This window comes from Akebia trifoliata, chromosome 2 (genome assembly GCF_017979445.1).
Source record: "Akebia trifoliata isolate Shusen 1 chromosome 2, ASM1797944v1, whole genome shotgun sequence".
NCBI lineage: Eukaryota > Viridiplantae > Streptophyta > Magnoliopsida > Ranunculales > Lardizabalaceae > Akebia > Akebia trifoliata.
The window spans coordinates 567555-590728 of record NC_141376.1 but is presented as its reverse complement, the minus strand read 5'-3'; the positions used below and the strand labels follow the sequence as shown (position 1 = coordinate 590728).

The window sequence follows — 23174 nt, the reverse complement described above, 5'->3', positions numbered from 1 at the left end:
TGTTATAGGAGCATGACACAGCTCTGGATCGCAACTCTTATTTATATTAACTCACAACAGTTTCCTGTACACAAAAAAACTTGTGGGGAATTAAAGACTTGTATAGGAAAAAAAAGATGCAAATTTAGGTTTCTTTTAACTCTTTCATTCTTCTAAGTATCAGCAGCTGTACTGATCGAGATGCGTGAGTTCTTTCATTTGAATTGATGAATCATCTTGGGAAAAATACTTCATTAGTTTCCCCCTCATTCTCATTCTCCTCTAATGATCTTCCCTTAGTTTCACGAGTGAAGAAATACGTCAAAACCATCCCTAATACACAAATTCCAGCAAGAATCACTAGTGCATTTCTCATCCCAATCCCTGTGTGATAACCATGCTCAACCTGACTTTTACGTGTAGTCTGAGAAGCCCATAGAAACCCCACCGATCCTATTATCGCCCCAATCTTTCCTGCTGCCCCTGAGATCCCATGACAAGTCGATCGAAATCTTGCAGGAAAGAGCTCGGCTGGGACGATAAATGTGGTTGTGTTTGGTCCAAAGTTGGAGAAGAAGAAGATAAGACCATAGAGAACTAAAAACCCTGCATTGATGTGTTTCTCCCAATAAATATTGTAAGGGATACCGATGGCAAGCAGGCAAAGGGCCATGCCGAAGAAGCCCATGATTTGGATTTTGACTCTACCAATGCGTTCGATAAAAAATACAGTAAACCAATATCCGGGGATTGCGGAACAAATCGCAAGGATCCCTTGAAATCTCGCAACATCAATTGCCTCCTGGTAGGCATTGATCTCCTCGGGCTTTTTGAGAAGCTCACTACCATAAATGTGAGACTGGAATAGGTTGTTACTATAGAAGATAACATCGACGAGGAACCATGTAGATGCACAAGCAAAGAGATCTCGTCCATGGTTTCGAACAAATTCCTTCGAAAAAATTCCATAAGATGGTGGTGTTGGTACAACATCGAACTCTTCGGTAATCTGATTCACTGACATGTCCAGCACTTGCTCCATGTCCATGACTGCTTGTCGTAGATTTTGCTCCACCAAAGCTGTATATCTGCAAACATTAGAGCAATATATGAAAGTTTGTATAGAATGTTTGTAATTGTTTGTGAATCTCAAACTCACAAAGGCAATAAAAATGAAAGAACACACATATAATATACATTAGAGGGGGGAAAAAAGATAACATGAGAACAATTTACTAAAACAGCTGACAAAGAAATTACAGCCTTTCTATGTTCAATTCGCTCTTCTGTGGGGCTATAACCCTATAACAAGTTACATGAAGGGTCAAGAGTGAAAGTTGGGAACTCACATAAGAAGTTATATCTGTGTGTGTGTTTGGAACACCCTACTTCATAAAACTTGTTACTCTCCAACTCTTCATAAATCTCATATTTTAAGGAGTTACGACTCTTTGCCTATAAGGTGCGAGTTATAACTTGTTATCAAGTGAGATTTGATAAATCACATTTGAGCTGATACATGAAAATAAATGATGATGATGATCATCTGAATATGTCTGGCTATACTAATTGAAACTCAAACCCAGCCTCTACCAAATATCTTTTATTCTCCAAATTATAAATAGAGAAATCAAATCCCGAGAGGTTGGCTCAATGGCAATTTCGGACCGATAAGAGGTTAATGCCCACAGGTCATGAGTACGATACACAGTATGAGCACTAATTTCCCAGGGGCCAGCCGAGAGGGCGCACCCTCACTTACCTGGTGTGTGTGATGTGTGGGGCATTGCACGTGCTTGGGACTAGTCCTTGGATAAGACCATGGTCTATTGACTGGGCAAAGCCCAGATACAGGTCCAGTACACTGTCTACAGGAAACCCAGTTATAAAAATAAATAAATAGAGAAATGATATTAGTGATCCATCGATTTGGACTACTTGATCTTGGTGAAGAAAAGTATAGTCTACAAAAGGTTTAATATTAATTAATCCAATCACAATACAAATTGAGAGATTCCATTACCACATAGACTTTTGCTAACGCCACCCCATCATATGTAAATCACCAAAGAATTAGCGGAGGAGTTAGCAAAAGTTGGCGTGGCAATAGAAGCTCTCTATAAATAGACAAATTAGTACTCAAGTTGAAGTTCTTCACAACTCCAAGGCGAATTCTTGTGTGCAAGCAAAACTATAATCAACTCTTGGCATCAACTTTCATACGTTGAACAAAAGTCCAATTCAACGTATGGTTTCAATTCCCTAACCATGAGAATCTCATGAGGCATGAAGGATAATCATATTTTGAGTTAGAATTAAGCTCATTTGATCACCAAAAGTAAGACTTTAACATTGAGTCCTAATAATCTGACCACCCCACGTGACACACTCAATGACTCTCCTAACGTGACAAGTTTGGGAGCCGTAGATCTGTACGCCTCAGAATACACTTTTTTAAATGGGAAAGTGCACTTGTGTATCCTGAGGCATACAAATCTACAACTCCCAAACTTGTCACGTTGGGAGAGTGATTGAGTGTAACACGTGGGGTGGTCAAACAATCACGATTCTTTACACGTTTTCACTTTTTCAATGGTCTAAAAGTCTTACCAAATTTGAGGGTTGGTACCATGCTGTCTTTTGTGGACACATAACGCAATGTCAAAAGTCAGGGCACAAGAATTTTTCCCAAAGATGATCTTTCTTTCCCACTACCCAACAAATGTTTGGATTTTGATCAACAACAGTTAGGATTTGTGGAAAAACACATATTTCTTGAGATCAGTTTCCAATCTTCTAGGGATTAACACACACATATTACTAGAGAATACATTTTCTTAGGGATCCCAAGCATCCCAACGATACCTTGATGGAGAGCCATGGACTTTTATAAATAACCTAAATGAAAGATCCCCCAACCTAGTTTCGTTTTTTTTTTGTGGGTCCACTAATTAGTAATTACAAAGTCATCCAAGCAAACATGGCCTACTGTAAAGCATTCAACAATTATGTACATAACCCAACATTTGGAAAATTATCTAAAAATCAAATCTAAGATGGGCAAAGTTTGTGATTCAATATTTCATCCTTTTCACACAGAAATATTTCGTTTTGGTCTTTTTTTTTTTTTTTTTGAAAGCCAGAAGATTCTCTTTCATCTTCCCAAATATATAATATAATATCAAAGGTTGCAACGTAGTAGTCAAAGTTAGGTTCGAAGTTAAATGAAACAGATGGAAGACAGGTCAACGATTCGAATTAATCGAAGACTCATACGTACGTACGTACCTAGCAGTTTCCGGCATCATCATCCGCCAATAATACGTCATCGCAGCCGGAATCGCACCGAACATGAGAATCAATCGCCAGGCCAAATCCGCCTCATCGGGCGTATTCAAATTTTTCGCTTTCGAGGCAGCATTGAAAAGCGCACACACAATCATAGTTACAGCCGAACTAGTTAGAATCCCGAAGCCTTGCATCGAGAACACTGCAGCTATAAACGATCCACGTGTCCTCTTATTAGCAAATTCAGACATAATGGTAGCCGAAAGCGGGTAATCTCCTCCAATCCCAACACCAAGCATGAACCGAAAGAAACAAAGAGTCGTTATGACACATGTCTTGCTTCGACAAATAGAAAAGCCACAACCAATAGAGCTTGAGATCATAAGCAAAAGCGCGAAGCCATAGACTCGTCTTCTACCGATTCGGTCACCGAGTCGACCAAAAACGATTTGCCCTGTTGCGGTTCCTAAAAGGGCAATCGCCACGGAAATCGAAATTACAGATGGTGGTATGCCGTATTTATCGTAGTAGATTCGACCAATCAATTTGGTGACGGGAAGAATGCAAAAGAAATCATAGGCGTCCGTGAAGAGACCCATCCCTGCAATTATGATCGCTTTGAAGTGGTAATATTGGGTTTTGGCTGAATCGAGAGTGGAAAGAACCTTGATAGCCATGGCTAAGTTGGGAGATTGCTTTCAAGTTTCAGAAATTTGAGCTACTTGTAGGTTGTAGTTGATGGTCACCTTAGGTTGTTAAAAGGTTGAGCACGGCACTGTAGCGCCTGTAGAGAGGGTGATGGAGGTAATTCATCAAGGAGACTTTTTCCTACGGGGAATCATGATTCCACAAATATTCGAATCAGATTCCTTTGAACTTCGTTATCTGAGTTTATTTCCTCTTTATTTCTTGGGTGATGATAAAGACCCTGTATTTGTTAAAGAACACAAACAAAATAGAGGGGAAATTCCATAAGAGTCGTGGTACAGTTGCCTTCGTACGACACTGCGCGCTGACTTGAATAGATATCCATAGATTTATTTCCTCGAGATACAAGTTAAAAAATTCAACGGTTCTCTATACACTTCCACGTCAGTGCAGTGTTTAACGTTGGAAGTGTCCAACTTAAGCAGTCATCCCCACCTACTTAAAAACGATTATGTGGAAAAAGTTATTTAAGAGAGTTGTTATTGTCACCCCAACTTTTATTTATTGCACCACAATTATATATATTTCCCAAAATATGCGCAACTTATGCAAAAATTTCGATTCTGGTGTTCGTTTTAATTTTCAAAACATGTTTTTCAAGTGAGGCCATCTCGTTGATAAGAAAGTGAATATCTCATTGGTAAAAAAAATACATTTTAGGAATTAAAATGAACAGTGTACTGGAGTTGGAATTTCATCATATTTAGCATGTTAAAAGATAATTTATACTAAAAGAAATTGTGATTTTTTTTTTCCAAACGTGTGCAATTTATGTTAAAATTTTGATTTTAGTATACTATTGATTTTGATTCCCAAAAGATATTTTTCAAGTAAATTCATCATGTTTATTAGCTACGAATTTGTTGATAAATTATCAACGAGATCGTTGATATGGAAAAATGGTATTTTATCAACGAATTTGTTGATAACAAAAGTGATGAATTTATAGATTATAAAAGTGACGGATTCACTTGAAAGACATGTTTTGGGAATTAAAATGAATAGTGTATCAAACTCAGAAATTTCTTCATATTCAACACACAAAATGGTGATTCACTGAAAGAAATATAGTGCATAGATGATAATAAGTGAAAGTTGGGGGTGACAATAGTATCTCTCTTTTATTGAGAGATTTTATGGCCACACCAACTTGTGTTAATAGCACCCCAATTCATATGTAAAGTAGAATTAACACACATTTTGGATGTTGTTAGTAAAAGTTGGTGTGGCGCAATATAAGTTCTTTTTTTTTTTTTAATTAGATTTCTATTTTTAGGTTTAGGATTTTATATGAGCCTAATCCTAATGCTAAATACCTACTGAAATTGTTTGAATGAGTGTTATATTATTGTATAGTGTTGATTAATAACTGAGTCAAAATCTTTGTAATTTTTGAATAGTGTATTTTAATCTTTAATTGGGCATGATAAATAAGTTAAGATATTGGAGTCTAATAAGTAAATATTGGGGTGTCAATAATAATTATTTTTTAAAAAGAAAGTGGGTAAACATGTTTTTTTTTTTCTTAAAAAAAATTATTTATAAAATCTGCACGAAATTACCTTTTCACCCTTGGGTGAATCTATCTGGCTATAATAGATCAGACCGTGAGATTTTGCATATGTAAAGACGTCATGTCCATTCATCTCATTTATGGACAATGTTGAGAAAATTTTGGCGCATCATTTCGATCTCAGACAAGATTTAAAAACATGGTGGAAAATAGAGAGTCAAGGATGTAGACTTAGACTATGGGGAATCACGATTCCAAAATATGCGAATCAGATTCCTTGACCTATATTATGTGTTATTTCCTCTCTATTTTGTGGGTGATTATAAAGACCCTGTATTTGTTAAGGGCAAAAACGAGAGGAATAAATAGCTAAAACAGTCGTGTGTCGTCCCAAAGCCAAAATTATTGAATAAGTCCATTTTTATTTAATATTTATCAAATCTGCTTGAATATACGTTTTTGCACTTGGTTTGAACGTAGGATATTATATTATTGTTTCCATGAATATTAAAAAAATTATTGCTGGTTCAGATATTTTCACCAATACTAACGATTAACTGATGCTCTATCACTGCCACGTCAGGGAATGTACTAAGAACGTTAGGTTTTAAAGTCTCAATTTATCACGACTCTTTAAAAAAAAAAATTGACTTACATATGTCCCTTCATGTCTTACTGAAATATTTGAGCCTAAAATATTAGACATTCCTAAGATACATCCATCCTTGTTTATTGCCTAAGGAACCAAGCCAACCAATTACATAAACTAGTTGGGTCCTTGGATAACTCACGAGTCAAGTATTTGACCACATAAACTCTAACCAATTGAAGGATCTCATGACTTCCACCCCACCAATTATATTAAGAGAAAATTTTTTTATTTTTTATTTTTGATCTCTCTTAATTAGAGGGATCATAAGTGTAGACACAGAAAAAAAAAATTAAAAAAAAAATATGACGTAGGCATAATTGACCAGAAAGATATGCGCCTATGTGTGCTTGGAGAAAGTTTTCCAAAGTTACTTATTTTAAAATCTTTAATTTCCAACTATTCCTTTCATGGTTATATACAATCTGACACCCCTCTGCCTCAAGATTAGGCCTGTCAACGGATATGTATCCGATCGGATACTACTATATTCGAATTCAAATCCGAAAAAAAACAACACTATCCGAATTCGAATTCAAATCCGATCGGATATCCCTAACAAACATTCGAATTCGAATCCGAAAATTATATCGAATATCCGATAATATCCGATTCGAAAAAAAATCCTGCAAAATACCATCGTCTTCGATCTGTCGGAGTTCGCACAGTCGAAACCCCCGAAAAATCACTCCGACTAGTTCGGAGAGAGAGAGAGTGAGTGAATATGTACCTGTAATCTCGTCTGCCGGAGAAGATGTGTCGGAGTTCGCACAGTCGAAACTCCAAACCGTTAGATTTCCTCCTAAAAAATCACGACTGGTTCGAATCAGATCGGAGAGAGAGAGAGAGAGAGAGAGAGGTACCTGATGCTCGCCGGTCGGAGAAGAGAGTGTTGCGAAGTTCGATCGAAATTCATCGTTCCAAATCCGTCACTGATTTGTCTCGTATTCTCTGGTTAGAGAAGATAAGGTTTAAAAGATAGCACTTCGTTGTATAACACGAATACGCATCACCATATATACATATGTAAAAATTTTGTTGTAAAACATAAATACATGATATGTATATTATATCGGAGCGGATATTATCGAATCGGATATTGCGATATCCGAATTCGTATCCGAAACACATTCGAATTTTCAAATGACATCCGAATCTGAATCCGAAATCCGGAAATTTCGGATAATATCCGATTTTTCGAATTCGAATTCGAATTCGGATTTCGGCTATCCATTGACACCCCTACTCAAGAAATACATGAAAAAGATTTATGCTTCTATGTATCCTGAGGCAAATGATCTACGGTTCTATCATGGAGGGCGTCAGAAAATCATTAGTCTTTTTTTTTTTTTTAAATTTACTTAATTTCAGTTGCACTATTAGGACATAATTTGCAAATAAAATACATCAATGGGTTTCTAATTGCATATAAGTAGTAAATTCATCAATATTAGTACAAAAAGTATATACTTGGTAAAATTCCTTAATGTAAACCATTTTATTTTGTATTGCTATTGAATTAATTCTCTAAGGACTACTCATGAGATGTCAAGAGTCTAGTATTCTTAAGTTGGGCTTCAAGAGGTTAATCAGAAGTACATGGGCCCTTTTTGTAGAGTGGGGATTCAGCCCAAAGGGCTTTAGGTGTTCCCCGTGTATTGGTTTAATTTATTTTCTTGCTTGTGTTTCACTTCCCCACAACAGACTATCATATAACTTTTTGGACCACATTGGTAATTATTTTCCATGTCTCAATTGTTTCACCTAAAGAAAAATAAAAGAACATTTACCAAACAACATTTACCGAAAAAAAAAAAACTGCCTCAACAGGGCTTACTCGATCGTGGCTATATTATATTACATAATTAACATATACAAATACAAATCCACCCAAGATACAATACTAGGGTAAGGATCTTGAAGTATTATGTAAATACAAAATTACCACAAATATTAAAATCACAAAGGGAAAGGACGGCTCGGATGTATTTTACAGCCATTATCGCTTGATCCCGTGTAACTCAGCTACGGGTATATTATACACATGGTGGAGGAATCTGGGTCCCACTGTATTTAGCTTTTACATTTCGACAACTTGATTTGCCCACAGTTCTACCAGCAGACAGATCCAAGTGAACATCTTCAAGGTTGATATTTTGACATGGGTACTCTTTGCTACACTCTAGTGTCACTGCCACTACAGATGAGGATGTACCTCTAATGTTCTTGAAGTAAACATCACTAAGTTTCACACGTGAAGGAGACTGCAAATGTTGTAAAACAAACCTTTTTTTTAGTTCCAAGTGGAAGGGTGCGCTCGCGCACACACATATATAGGTCCCGTTCAGCACCAAACATTTTGGCCAACATTTTAGCCAATCATTTTTGTCCTACATGCGTTAGAAGTTTTGGAATGGGCTAATTTTTTGTGAGGATGATCTCTACGGGGAGATCATCCTCACCAAAAATCAGCCCATTCCAAAACTTCTAGCCCTATGTTTACAAGTTGAAAAATCGTGGCCCATCCATTTTTTGTAAACTATTTTTGATGGGGTTAGAATTTTTGGAATGGGCTGATTTTTGGTGATGATGATTTCCTCACCGTAGAGATCATCTTCACCAAAAATCAGCCCATTTCAAAACTTCTAACCCATGTTTTGAAAAATGTTTTGCCAAAATGTTTGGTGCTGAACCGCCCCCTATATATATATATATATAACAATGAAACCAAATATCTGATTAATTTGATTAAAATCTCATTTCATATAAAAATAACAAATATCTGAATTATTAAGATTTTAAAATCATGTAAATGGACAAATAACAATGAAACCAATCCAATTCAGTCCAACTTGACTTTGAATTTTGCAAAAAAATGGGCAGAGTCTGACTTAATAAGATGGTTTTGATCATTCCATCTGGTTGAGTTTTAATGTATATAGCTTTAAGTGATCCTCTTTTTCTTAAGAACTCACTCTCCCTCTGAAAAACTTACCACGGCAGCACATGAGGAAAAGGGACAATATGTCTGGTCAATTATGATTGGATTGGCGACATTGTTCATGACTATGTCTTCAAATGTCATGTTTGAGGCAACGCTGGGACCTGGTGAATTAGCCCATGTTTTGATCCGAATGCCGTTCGCTGTCCCTGAAATAGTGCAATCTTGAACAACAAGTCCATTTACATCTCCCTCATTCGGATATCTACCCAAGCTTCCCACACTACAATAGCCAACAATAACAACAATCCAATCAACTCTATTGCTGATTTTTCTTTCGCCAAAAGATAAGATTATAAAATAATAATCTTCACCTTATTTTATTAAGCAAAGTAGGACTAGTATCACAAACTTTGTTTTAAAGCACACACAAATAATGATACTAATAGTAATATGTACCACCTACAACAACTACTACTAATAATAATAATTTGAAAATATAAGAAATAAGAATACAAGAGGTTTTATTTTATTTTATAATAATTAAACATAAACAACAGATTATGGTCAGAAAAGTGAGGTTTAGTAATTGGCATGAAGTAGGGAATAATGATAAAATTAGGATAGCAACATTACCCGAAAAAAAAAAATTGGGTGGGAAATGGTACCTGATCCCATGGCCTGGACCGCAAGTTATGCCGCTGATACTGATTTGAGAATTGCCTTGGCCGATAGAGATGCAATCATCTCCTGTTCCAATAACAGACTGAGAGATGGACACACCTGTGCTTCGCTCAAGGTGAATCCCATCGGTGTTGGGACTGCTTCCAGGAGCGGAGATCTTGATCCCACTCCCACGGAAATTCTGGCAATCTAATAGAGCTATGTGAAAGAACTTGCTGTTCAATGAAGTTATGCCTCTCACAATGGTATTCGTCATCGACACAAACTTTACATTCTGTAATACATCATTACAAGGGATTTAAATTTCATTAACATGCATGTCAGGTAATTAAGCAAATCATAAAATAGACCATATTCAATTTCTTATTTTGGATTGGAAATATAAGCTCTGAATTGGGGGTGTTGATGGATCTGGTTTGGACCGGGCGGGTATAGCTGACACGATTTGTCTATGATCAAGCCTTTTTAATTGGTCAATAATTAAGGCCAAAAGTATAAGAAAAATTGTATGTATGGGGCTTACAGTGGGAAGAAGATGACAATTTTTGTTGGTTGGGCATTTATTGAAAGGCCAAGATAAAGCTCCTTGGCCATCAAAGGTTCCACCCCCAGTCAAAGTCAAGCCATCTATCCATCCAAACTCAACCCAATCAGCTGTGCGTCCAAACTTGCTCAGGTCTGTTGTTGCCTTCAAGTAACCCTGTAGTAGTAGATCATAAAATTTTAAGTTCAATTCAATTTGATTAAAATCAAATGAATATCTTCAATTGATCATGATTAATGGATTAAATTAATTATCTTGCCTGCATCTGAACGTTAATGGATTTTACACCTTTGCAAGGCCCCGTGAATTTAATAGGTCCAATCAAATATGTTCCTTTTGGTATGATAAGGGTGGTTGCTGCACCTGTGGATCGACATGCTTCCTTCCAAGCCAATGTGAAGGCCTGGAATTATAACCAACAAAAAATTAAAAATAACACCAAAAATAGATTATAATCTGCACCGAATTAGAGTTCCAATTACCCTTTCGTCTTCTCTTGTAGACCGATGCAACCAAATGACCTAAATGTCCTTATCTTCAACCTTAACACCCAAAAAAAAAAAAAAAACCTTGATTTTTCTCCTTAAAAATATGTCGTCTTGAAGTTGTATTACAAGCTCTTTATGGTAAATTTCTTTTAATCTATTTAACCTTTATCTTTAATTCATGATCATTTCCAAACATTCTGAAAACCATTTGTAGGAAACCCTTAGTTTTTTTTAACCTAAAATTCCGTTGTTCTTCAGGTTGAGGATGAGGGTAAAAAACTTCACACAAGAGGTTGAAGATTGGGGCATTCAGGTCATTTTCCATCAGTCTGTGAGAGAATAATTAGTTCAAAGGGCCATGTACGAGGTATCTCAAATATTCTCCCCCTACAAATACAATACACTCCCCACTCTTTTAAAAAAAAAAAAATTTTGAAAAAAAAAAAAAAGAAAAAAAGAAGAAAGACAAACTTCGGAGTCGTCATGTTTTCCGTCTCCATGCGCACCAAAGCTTTTGACGTTAAAAGGTCCTTTATGCGATGATGATGATGATGATGATGATGCATGGCTTCCTCCTACTCGCCCCCTTTCAGCTCTTCCTTCAACGACAACACCACCACCATTATTATTAAACAAAAAGAAGCAAACCAACAGTTTTGCGAAGAAGCACAATTTCATTGTCTCAAACTCTAATTTTTCTTCTTTTTTCTCAAGAACCTCACGAGTCTCGACTACACTAATTTTTCATTTCTTTCTCTTTTTAATTAAGATTTATTATTTATTTATTTATAAAAGTGCGTTTTGTAGGGGATAGGATTTGTAGGAATTCAAATTAGACTCTTGGAGTTCCTTAACTGCCGTAACCCCCTATCCACTAAAATCATGAATTTTAAAACCGTTTACTATTATAATGAGAGAAGGGTGGGATTTTGTTTTAAATCCTCTACTATTTTATTATTGTAAATATCTCCATTGATTTTAAAACAGGTGACATAACCCTTGTCCTCAGTCTTCAATTATAAACTAATGGAAAATGACCTTAAAATCATGCAATTTTTTCCTAATCTAATCAAATTTAACATTTTGGAGCTATCAAGTAGAACACTAAGCCTGCTTACCTGGCCCGGCCCACTTAGAACCACCTTCCCTTTAATTAATTGGAAAAGAGAAGATAAAAACACTGCCATCAGATCATGGATACTATTATTCGGATGGGTAATCAAATTAAAGAAAAATGAAGCAATTAAAAGCATTAATTACTTGACTAGTAAAACAGCCAAGAAGAAGGTGATGACAAGTGGGGCTGTCAACATATGCTTATCGGTTTGGATAACAGTAATATCCGAATCCGAATCCAAAATTTTTATTTGATATCCAAATTCAAATTCGAATCCGACGGATATTCTAAAATTCTATCTAAATTCGAATTTGATTATCCTATCGGATATTGGATTATATCCAATTAGAATTCGAAGAATTTGTATATTAAAAAAAAATACAATATTTCCTTATCCAATTGATTTTTCATTATTTAAAAAAAATGCCCTATTATATATTATACTATGTACATAATAAATAAATCAAATAATATATATATTGGAGGCACTTTTCCTTCCATTGTTTTTAAAATCAATTAAGCTTCTATTTGATTTTGAATCAAATAAAACTAAGGCTACGGATGATGTAAACATTAAGTCTCTCCCTCTCCCTCCCTTGTGGAACAAGTTATGAAAAATTCTCCAAAATTCTTTTAATTTTGTGACCAATCAAATCCTGTGTCAACTTTCCAATAAATTATAACAATAATACACATGCATATATTCAATCGAGTTAAATTAAGTTGAATCGTGGGGTATGATTTATAAAATGGGTGAGTGACCAAAAACAGTATCCAACCACAAGTGAATCAAATACCTATGGTTCATCTAAATCTGACCCGTTACCTTATATATAATTTGTAAATAAAAAATAAAAAATAAAAAATTTGTGAATTAAAAAATTGAGTGACGTTAAGTAGATAGCAGTTTGATAAATGAGTCAAAGTGTCTTACATCTTCCCCAAGTCACAATTAAACCCTTGAACCTGGATCTCTAATTTAAAGACTTCCTTGGAATCAACTAGTAAGAAGAATAAATTATTTCAAGTCAAAAAAATCAAATCAAATGGTCATTCACACCTAATTAATTCAATGAATGGTGATAATTTCATATCATGTGGCAATTGATTCCATTAAGAATCTAATCACTGCAATTGACGACTCTGCTTAAGATATAAGTAGGCTCGAGTCGAAGATAACGTCACTTGATTTTTTTTATTCAAAAGAAATAAAACAAAACATAAAAATAAGAACAAAAGACAAAAGATAAAAAACAAAAGACAAAATCAATATCCATATTTCTTTGTTATATCTATGCAGGGAAACTTGATCCGCCAATCTCATTTTATTTATTTATTTTCCTTTGCTTGCTTAACAAATTTTTTCTTTCTTTTTGTTGGGAAGCTTACTCCTACATCATGAGATTCTAGATGGAATCTTTTGAGAAATCTCTCTTTGTTGTAGCATTGTTTTTATCTTTTCACACGGGCTTAGACCCATACCTCAGCTGGTTTGACACATTGTAAATCAACTTTGAGTACATCAAATCCTGAAAGAGGTGTCCCCTGTTACTAAGATAAAGTACCTTGTCTACATGGCACATTTTTGTTGGTGTTTAAAACTCTTAATGAAGCTGTAGACACCTTTCTGGATCGTGTCTCATTTTGAATTAAATAAGAGTAGGGATCCAAAATGATTTCCCGTGTCCCACTGATCATATGGATGTGTGGTCCATCCTTGAGTGAACTCACATACCAAAAGTCATAGTGCTTGATAACGTATATCCACTAAAGCTAAACTCTTGGAAAAGAGTGTAAATCCAACCGTTAGAAATCATTCTTAAGACAATAATATTATCAATAGTTGTACTTACATATCACCAAATCAAACTGATATTTGATACGTAAGTTTACCAAGGGATGGACCACATATCCATACATTTAGTAGGTCCACAAAAATGCCACTTGGCATAATAAAAAAATGCTACCTAACCTTAGTTAGGAATGAGAAATCGTTATGTATCCCTACTCAAAAAATAAATTCTCCAAAAATTTCAAATGTATCATTCCAATGGAAATTTCAGGTCATACAATGCTCTGGAATCTGAAACCATAGACTTGAACTCATACAATTGCTAAATTTTCAATGTTGTGTAGGTTACATTTGATCAGCCACTTTGATCTACTATGTAATAGAGTATACCCTTTGGGTTCAAATTACAAGTAATTACCATAGATTGAACTTTTTCACCTTCTTCATCTCATATTTCTTGATGGGCATGTTGAACACCATTCATTGCACCTCCTCCTAAAGATCTGAAAAATATAAGATGAGCAGTTCAGAAGAAATTAAGTTGAAAATTTTCCTTCGGCAAATTATAGCATAAACTCTCAATTGTACAGAAACCATATAATACCCCTACTGCATCCTTAGGATCTACAATAATGGGATTGTAGGCCTCATCAACGTCTGGGTTTTGATTCGTGGACCCGAGTCCACCACTCATTTGCATGCCACGTAGCACACATTTCAGACCCTCACTTAACTCTAAATGCCTGGCCAAAACTTTTGTGAACCTAATCAAAAGCTCAGTCAGATGGCGATTTGTAAATTAAACATGATTTTAATGAGATCAGTAACTTGGTGATAACATGAATTGAACAAAATCTATAATATCATCACCCATGGAGTTAACCAATTCTAAGCTGCCTTGCACCTTCAAGATTTATAATAAAGGGGTAGCAGCTTGTTTTTTCTCTATCGTGGGCTTTACATTGGATTCCAAGTTAATGATATGAAAAGCTGTAATCTAACCATAAATTGATCACCAATCAAACTGCTCAAAATATTCATGATTTTTTTTTTTTTTGCTTTGGTAGGCCACATGTACCATCTCAGCTGACATGTGTACAATAGTTAAGTTAAATAGCTCCTTTTTTTTGGAGGGGCATATAAAGATTCAAAATCATAACCTAACTAGCAAATCCAGTCAGTCTTGCCATCTCTTCTAACCCCTAGTGGGTGAAATATACATGATTTACTAGTCACAGAAGAATAGAAGCAAATAATTAAGAGATACCTCTTAGCTATCGTTTCTACGACCCTTGGATCCTTATGTTCCTTGCTCTTCCCCCACAAAACACTGTAAAGTCCTCCAACCAAAATTACTCCACCTATTATACTGAACAAAAATTAAGTAGGTTAGATTAGTCTCCCATGGAAGCCCCTATTTAATTTGAAACTTTTTATAAGAACTAATTAATCAAAAAAAGAAAATCACTGACTTTCCCAAACTGATTGATACACCAGCAAACCACGAAACGAAGGTCGTGATGATCAAAGACAGTGGAGTTGACATCGCTAAGTAAACTGGACCCTTCTTCTCAACACACCATGATTGTAAATAGAATGTGATGCCTGTCACCACAAATCCCTGCCATGAATCACAACTAGCTTAATCTCTCCATAAACAATATAAACATGGTATGCTTGTTACTCTAGAATATGACTAGTCATCACAATATTCATGAATTCTATATGAGGATCCACGAAATAAGTCATCAATTTATACTCACATTGGTGAAAATCCTATCAATCTAGTTCATCCCAAGGTTGGCCATTGATCTGAAGATCCTAACCGACCCATCTAATGGTATGGAAACATAGCTTATAATGAAATCTACTTAGTACTTACACAGTAGAGAACGGAGAGGAGTGGGATGTCGAAATGCAATCTCCATGCACTAACGTTCCTCTCGAAAATAATGGCGATGATAAAGGATTCAATGGTGCTCAGAAAGCACTGAAGAGTCGTGAAAACAAGTTTGGAAGGGTAGCTTTCCAAAACTCGTACCTGTGTCCCACAATCAAAATATATCATCCGTCTCCTTTACTATATCCAATTGAACTATTTATACAGCTTAAACGTCAACCATTTTTTTTTTTTTTTTATATTATTATGTTGGAGAATGGTGTAACGATGTTCCTACCGATATTTTTTTTATTTACAAAAGACACATTCAATTAGATAGATCTGAAGGAGAAGAATAAGTAGGAGATTTCACATATAAAAGCGTACCTGCAGTACAAGCCATAGAGCCCACAAAGTGTTGGAGGTAAGCATGAGAAGACAACCTTTGATCCATGTCTTGCTCGAATTGTCAAGTCCATGACTTTTCTCCCTAGTTCCATCTAGAAATGTATGGAAATTGAAAGGGGATTTCAACGGGGGGCCCTTGTACAAGGCTAGAGTTCCTGCACCCACTAGGCAGAGTAGAATGCCCGAAATCTTAGCAATCCCGGAGAGCTTCCTCAGATTCACAGTCTCCTGCCTGTAATACCAAGGTAGATGAAATTAGAACATGACTTAGACATCATGTCAACATTATTTTCCTTTATTTTTATTTCATTATGACACCCTATTTTTCTTTTTTTCTTTGCATATCACTGAACCAATTTCTCCTCCAAATACTATCTTCAACACCTTGGATGACTGGAATGTTGATCATTAGACCAACTAGGACCGACCGTAAGTGTGAGTCTCACAGCCCTAAAAGTATAGAGAACTTGTAGTGAAGTGAACCAGCGAAGTTACATTAATCTCCTTCAGACCAATAACCATAGCTATTGCTTGGTTGCGTTTGAGTAACACATAGAGAAAATTTGATGATTTTTTATTTATTAATTTTGTAAAGGGTAATAATGGTACATCATCTAAATCGTACACGTGTCCTAGCGGAGTAAGTGGTACCTGGAGCGAGCCAGTAAAACCATTCATGCCTAGCAACAAGGCAGATCAAGTTAGTAACACCTGGTCTGATTGGTGGGGCAAGACAACATAAGGAGAAATTAGTTTTACGTAATAGGACAGACCTAGTCCAAATATCAGCGTAATTCTGAATCACGCATATTAAGTTTGGAGATCTTCCATGAATCTTAGACTCAATATCAGAGATTCCAATTTCGTTTAAGATCCTTACAATCAGGGGATTCACTGTGATCATATCCCAATTAAAAGGGAAAACCCTTATTGTAAAGGAGAATATATAAATAGGGAATCAATAGAAGCAAGGAGATCTTTTTAGTCGAGGGAATAAGAACTAAAACTATTATTTTTATAGAGTATTATTTTTTTCTGCAACTCTAACTTCGACGTCGGAGGATCATTGACAGGTACCACACCGGTGTTTACAGGAGGGATTGAGGAGCTACTTCGGATCAGTAAGGCAAGGTCGATCAAGATAAAACTCGATTCTGCTTTTATAATTATTAGTTCTATTAAATTGATAATTTTTATATAATTTAGGTAGAAAGAGAGAGAGAGAGAGAGAACAAGAAGATGATATTAGTGTCTCTCAAATTTAATCTTATTTGGGGATGTAGTATATTATTTCTTGAATTGGTGTGTGATAAGTAAAAATAAATTAGTGTGCTAATAGAATTTTTCTCTATGTATCCATCTTAAAAAAGGCAATGCTTTGATCCCTTGATATGAATTTGGCTCATTACTTGATGGAGATATCGAAAAATTAGCAAAACTTACAATTTCTCTCCATTGCATTTGAACTTTTTTTTTTCCTTCCCCCTGAGGACTTCATGAACAAGTCTATGTGTGGTCAAAGATTAAAGAGATATTTACAAAAAAAAGTGATCAACTTTCGACGGATTTACAATTCTGACTCATTGTTCATATTAATTATTAAAACATGAACAATAATGAATTTCAAGGTCTTTAAAGTGATTATTTCGTAGGTTTAAAATGACTATTTTTTTTAACAAAAACATGATTATTAAAAAGTGACTGGAATTGTAAATAAATCAATTTCCACTCACGAAATTGTAATTCACCCGAGACTAAAAGTAAACAGAAAAGATATTGAAAAAAAAGAAAAAAAAAAAACAACGACAGAGAAAGTAAGACTCCAAGCCAGAAATTAATTTATCACAATTATCAAAGAATGGATCGAACACTCATAGGTCAGTGGTGCCGAAACACTGTGCATTGTGGTATTTATCTCAAGTGATGACTTCAATACTTTTAAAATCATTTTTTTTTTCCAACAATTCTACATTGAAGCACGCAAATCCATACATGATAATCCCCAAGAAAAAATAAAAGAAGATAAAAGCATAACTTAGATATTAAAATTAATAACTAAAAAAACATAAATCAACCAAAAGCATTACTTGAGTAAAACAGCCACGATAAAGGTAATGATAGGAATAGTGTTTGTAGTTGAAGCCGCTAGTGTCGCAGAGGTGTAAATGAGTCCAATGCCGTACACGTCAAGGCCTAGAGTAATCCTAGAAGTTAAAAAAAAAACCAATATTCAATTAAAAGTAAATAAAATTTGTGCCTTAAATTCATATTTGATTGAGGAACAACAGATTAATAAAAATAATAATCTAAAATACAGATTTGAAACATACCCAAATAATGAAAGTAAGAAAATCTTGAAGAACGTTCCAAAAGATAGTGGGGGAGCTCTCTTCCTAAAACATCACCAGAAAATTATTAGAAAAAAAAATTAAATTAAATTATCAAAAAAAAAAAAAAAGGAAGAAGTTATAGACTTAATTACCTTCCAAAGATAATGGCTGGAAATATTAGGAAGACAGTTGACGCTGCTTGTCTGTAGAACACAAAGACTAAGTTGTTCATGCCCTTATCGAAAGCAGCTTTCGAGAGGAAGAACATTCCCGAATATATAACCTGGATCAGAATCACCACAATAATAGGAGGCATCTTTGCTTCCATTGTTTTGAAATAAAGTTTTTTTTTTTTTTAAGAAGTTTTCGAATTCAAGTTAATTTCAATGGGATATATGGAGAGAAAAAGCTCAACTTCCCTTTTTTATGTATGTAAATGATATTATTATGTTCATAAATTATGTATGTAAATGATATTATTATGTAAATGATATTATTATGTTCATAAATTATGTATGTAAATGATATTATTATGTTCATAAATTTCTTCAAATAAAAATGGCAACCTGTTCCTAAGTAGTAATTTCCACCTCGACTTTTCCCCACTTAATTTTCTCGTATCTTTATGAATATCCCTCAATCTCAATCGTACATTTCAAAATCTTGGTGGACCAAAACACACTGAAAAAAAGAAGTTTAGTAAGGCCTTTTTCCTCACTAATGAGCACAAAATACCATGTTACCCCCAAATAAGGAAAGGGAATTCGTCTCTTTTTTTTCTTTTCTTTTTTTCATGTGTGGCAATCTCATTGGTTTGTGTCCACATCCCAAGATTACTTGCTGCAGCGGAGAGTTGTCACCATCACAAGGGAACTACCCCAAGTGGCAAACTCAATCGACTACCCTGATGTGACAAGTTTGGGAACTATCATCAGGATACACGACTGCACTTCCTCATAAAAAGTGTATCTCGAGGAGCACAGATCTACAGTTTTTGAACTTGTCATGTCAGATGGTCGATTTGAATATGCCACATGGGGTAGTCAGATTATCACGACTCAATTTCCAATGATCAATGAGATAATATAACAGTTTTTAGTATGAATGCCAAGGATTCAGAGACATCATACATGGGTCTTTGAATTTGATAATTAATTATGTTACTATGTGCAGAATAATTCATAAGAGCTAAAAATACTTCCATTCTATTACTTGGCATCTTTGTTGGAGAGAAACGAATTGAGTTACGGATTACTTATCAAGATTAGTAGTAAATGTCGATCGAGTGGTAGGGACTAGGGAGTGGCTGATGATATAACATTTAAGATCAGCAGAGAAATTCAGAAAATCGAAACGTGACTGATATAACAACTATTTTAAGCTTACTTCCAAAATAGAACTCATCATCAACTCACATGACATGCCTAATTAGTGGCACCTCTTTATATAGCAGGATTAGAAATAATATGAAATTGGTGGTCCCAGAACCAATTGTTATTCCAACCATTTGGCCTTGTATCTAGCCCATTTATCTTTAAAAGAAGACCATCCCATTGTTCAGGCCCAAGTCGAGAAGTCCAATAATCTTCTCTTTGTTTGGGTAAGAAGAAAAAGAGTGAAAAGTTTGCACCTCAAGTAATCCAAAGCCCATTATCTCAAGACGAGTCCAATCTACATGTTGAGGCCCAAAGATATCATTGCCGGTGATGATGGAGTTTGCATTGAACCCATTTTATTGTACTTTTGTAGATTATCTTAAACTTTTGGATTAATATTTGATAGATTTCAACTTAGTCTAAAATTATAATAGTGCAATCAACTACACCAGTGTATTTCGGTATTTATTAAAAGTTGATCATAGATCAGGTAGGAAACATTTGTTGCTAATAGATTTTGTCGATTGGGAAACTATATTTAGTTAATCCTTCATCCATTTGTTAAAACTTTACGAGCATTTAAGTCTTTCTTACTGTGATATATATGTTTGCAATTAACCAGGGAACCCAAAACCCTTGATTTGAGCTTTTTTCGACTCTTGCCCATGAAATCCCTGTTCAAATCCATCACACCAAATGCCATCTATACGTTCTTTTCTCCCATGTTATCTTCTTCTCTCTCTTTTTCGACTCAAACTTTGTGTAACCCGTCTACTCCTCCTACCTTGATCGATGACTTCACCAGGTTCTGCTATCAAAGAGATCTCCCTAGAGCTATGGACGCCATGTATTCTTTGCAAAAATATGGAATTCGGGCCGACTCTATCACTTATTCAGAGCTTATCAAGTGCTGTGTTGCCCGTGGCGCCATTGAAGAAGGCAAGCTCGTTCACAGGCATCTTTACTCAGATGGGTACGAGCCCAAAGCGTTTCTAAACAACATTCTCCTCAACATGTACGTTAAATTTAATCTATTGGATGAAGCACGCATTTTGTTCGATCAAATGACTGAGAGAAATGTTGTTGCTTGGACTACAATGATTTCAGCTTATTCTAACATTAAGCTTCGCGAAAATGCTTTGAAGTTCTTAATTCTAATGCTCAGGGAAGGTGTAAGGCCAAACATGTTCACTTTCTCTTCAGTTCTGAGAGCCTGTGATGGGTTAGGGACACTTTTGCAGCTTCATTGTTGTATAATTAAGAGTGGGTTGGATTCGGATGTCTTTGTTCGGAGTGCTCTAATTGATATTTACTCCAAATGGGGTGAATTGGATAATGGGTTTCGTGTTTTTAATGAGATGGTCACTGGAGATTTGGTTGTATGGAACTCAATCATTGGGGGGTTTGCTCAAAATGGAAATGGAGACGAAGCATTGAATCTGTTTAAGGGTATGAAAAGAGCTGGTTTTCCATCTAATCAAGCTACGTTAACGAGTGTTTTGAGAGCTTGTACTGGTTTAGCACTATTAGAATTGGGGAGACAAGTACACGCCCATGTACTGAAGTTCGAGAGAGATCTAATCCTTAATAATGCTCTTCTCGATATGTATTGCAAATGCGGAAGCTTGGACGATGCAAACATTTCTTTCAAGCAAATGTCGGAGAGAGATGTGATCTCATGGAGCACGATGATTGCAGGCTTGGCCCAAAATGGCCATAGCCTCGAAGCTTTGGAACTGTTTGAGTCGATGAAAGCTTTGGGGCCAACACCAAATTATATTACGATAGTGGGAGTTCTCTTTGCTTGTAGTCATGCTGGTCTGGTTGATGATGGGTTGTACTACTTTCATTCAATGAAGAGGCTTTTTGGGATAAATGCTGAAAGAGAACACTATGGTTGTGTGGTAGATCTTCTTGGTCGGGCTGGGAAGCTTGATGAAGCAGTTAAGTTCATCCATGAAATGGAATGTGAACCAGATGCTGTGATCTGGAGGACTCTTCTCGGTGCATGTAGGGTTCATCAAAATGTGGATTTGGCAATTTATGTAGCAAAGCAAATTCAAAAATTGGAACCCCACGATGAAGGGACTTACATAACTTTATCTAATATCTATGCCAATTCTCAAAGATGGGACAATGTTGCTGAAGTGAGGAGAACCATGAGAGGCAAAGGAGTGAAGAAAGAACCTGGGTGTAGCTGGATCGAGGTTAAAAAACAGGTTCATGCATTTGTTTTAGGAGATAAATCACATCCACAAATCGATATAATCAATAAAGAGGTTAACCAGCTGATCAGGAGAATAATAGACATGGGTTATGTCCCAGATACCAATTTTGTATTACATGATCTTGAGGGGGAACAAAAAGAAGACTCGCTTCGCTACCATAGCGAGAAGTTAGCTATTGTCTTTGGTCTGATGAATGTGTCAAAGGAGAAGCCTGTTAGGATCATGAAGAACCTCAGGATCTGTGGCGATTGTCATGCCTTTGCAAAACTTGTTGCCAAGATTGAAGATCGATATATAGTGATCAGGGATCCTGTTCGTTACCACCATTTTAAAGATGGAGATTGCTCTTGTGGTGATTATTGGTAGGAAGATCCAAAGTTACAATTGATATCTTCTTTCTAGCTTCTGGCAAGGATCCATACAACCCTTGGTGGATGTGACAACCCAACATGTTGGGCCATATCATGAGATGGCATATATTGGATGCAATTTTGGCAGCTTTGAGCTAGACTGTACATTATATTGGATGTCAGCTAATGATAGGTATGGAATTTTTTTGATAACTACTGCTTTGTTGGTTATTCATTTATCTAACTTCGAAGCAAAAAAAAAAAAAAGAATCTAAACCAAGTTCAATTAACATAACATTGAGACGCTTTGTAATGTCTTAAAGAGTTATCTAGGGCCTGGGAGATCATATATTCCATCTCTCAGGGTTATTGTGAAGATGCATGTTATTATTATTCCAAATAACAGGTAACTGTTATTATTTTTTTACTACAATTAATGTAAAATTAAATTTATTGAAGGTGTAACAAAGAATTGGCCTCACCAATGGCAATGTCGCAAGTAAGGGTTGAATAACCATTACTTATGGGGGTAAATATTATTGAATCTTCGTAGAGTTCTTCACAACGTTGGGAATTTGATAGCCCATTGTGAGTTATCTTTGGGTTTCAATATTATCTTTTATTTGGGTTTCGATATGAGTTCTCATTGTAGCTGCTAGATCATTTGATATAGACAATCCCTAAGTATTTAATGTTGTAATTTGTGGGTGTTATGGCTCAAGCTGGCCTAATGGTCTTTGTAGGCCTAGAAGAATATGGACTTGGGCTATATTTATAGACTTCATTCACATGTTAGGCCTTTGTTTTCTTTTAGAATCATGATGAATGCACATGGTAAATCATACGTGGCTGATGTGGCAAGGGCACAAAATCATAAATCTTTTCCTTGTGTATCCTGAA

The 23174-nt window shown here is 35.6% G+C and overlaps 4 protein-coding genes across 5 annotated transcripts; 1 reads left to right on the top strand and 3 right to left on the bottom strand.

The window, feature by feature from the left end:
- Nucleotides 1-24: 24 nt before the first annotated feature.
- LOC147408528 (putative inorganic phosphate transporter 1-8) lies at nt 25-7024 on the bottom strand. The gene is made up of 2 exons (XM_086419182.1): nt 3268-7024; nt 25-1067 (listed from the first exon to the last, which is right to left on the bottom strand). Exons 1-2 carry the CDS (start codon nt 3942-3944, stop codon nt 212-214), a joined length of 1533 nt encoding a protein of 510 aa, XP_086275308.1. The 5' UTR covers nt 3945-7024; the 3' UTR covers nt 25-211.
- A 921-nt stretch (nt 7025-7945) lies between these two features.
- On the bottom strand, nt 7946-11567 carry LOC147408527 (exopolygalacturonase-like). Its single transcript, XM_086458795.1, has 6 exons — nt 11266-11567; nt 10566-10709; nt 10286-10462; nt 9747-10036; nt 9133-9361; nt 7946-8401 (listed from the first exon to the last, which is right to left on the bottom strand). Exons 1-6 carry the CDS (start codon nt 11470-11472, stop codon nt 8174-8176), a joined length of 1275 nt encoding a protein of 424 aa, XP_086314921.1. The 5' UTR covers nt 11473-11567; the 3' UTR covers nt 7946-8173.
- A 2428-nt stretch (nt 11568-13995) lies between these two features.
- Nucleotides 13996-18737, bottom strand: LOC147408526 (WAT1-related protein At5g64700-like). Of its 2 annotated transcripts, XM_086458775.1 has the most exons (8): nt 18473-18737; nt 18321-18383; nt 18078-18194; nt 15970-16222; nt 15586-15744; nt 15176-15324; nt 14971-15072; nt 13996-14206 (listed from the first exon to the last, which is right to left on the bottom strand). In XM_086458775.1, the coding sequence occupies exons 1-8, from the start codon at nt 18646-18648 to the stop codon at nt 14152-14154; spliced, it is 1074 nt and encodes a 357-aa protein (XP_086314901.1). In that variant the 5' UTR covers nt 18649-18737; the 3' UTR covers nt 13996-14151. The 2 variants fall into 2 exon arrangements, with proteins under 2 accessions (XP_086314901.1, XP_086314910.1); XM_086458784.1 differs by lacking the exon at nt 15586-15744.
- A 1323-nt stretch (nt 18738-20060) lies between these two features.
- Nucleotides 20061-22667, top strand: REME1 (Pentatricopeptide repeat (PPR) superfamily protein). Its single transcript, XM_086419168.1, has one exon. The coding sequence runs from the start codon at nt 20362-20364 to the stop codon at nt 22288-22290; it is 1929 nt and encodes a 642-aa protein (XP_086275294.1). The 5' UTR covers nt 20061-20361; the 3' UTR covers nt 22291-22667.
- The last annotated feature ends 507 nt before the right edge of the window (nt 22668-23174 follow it).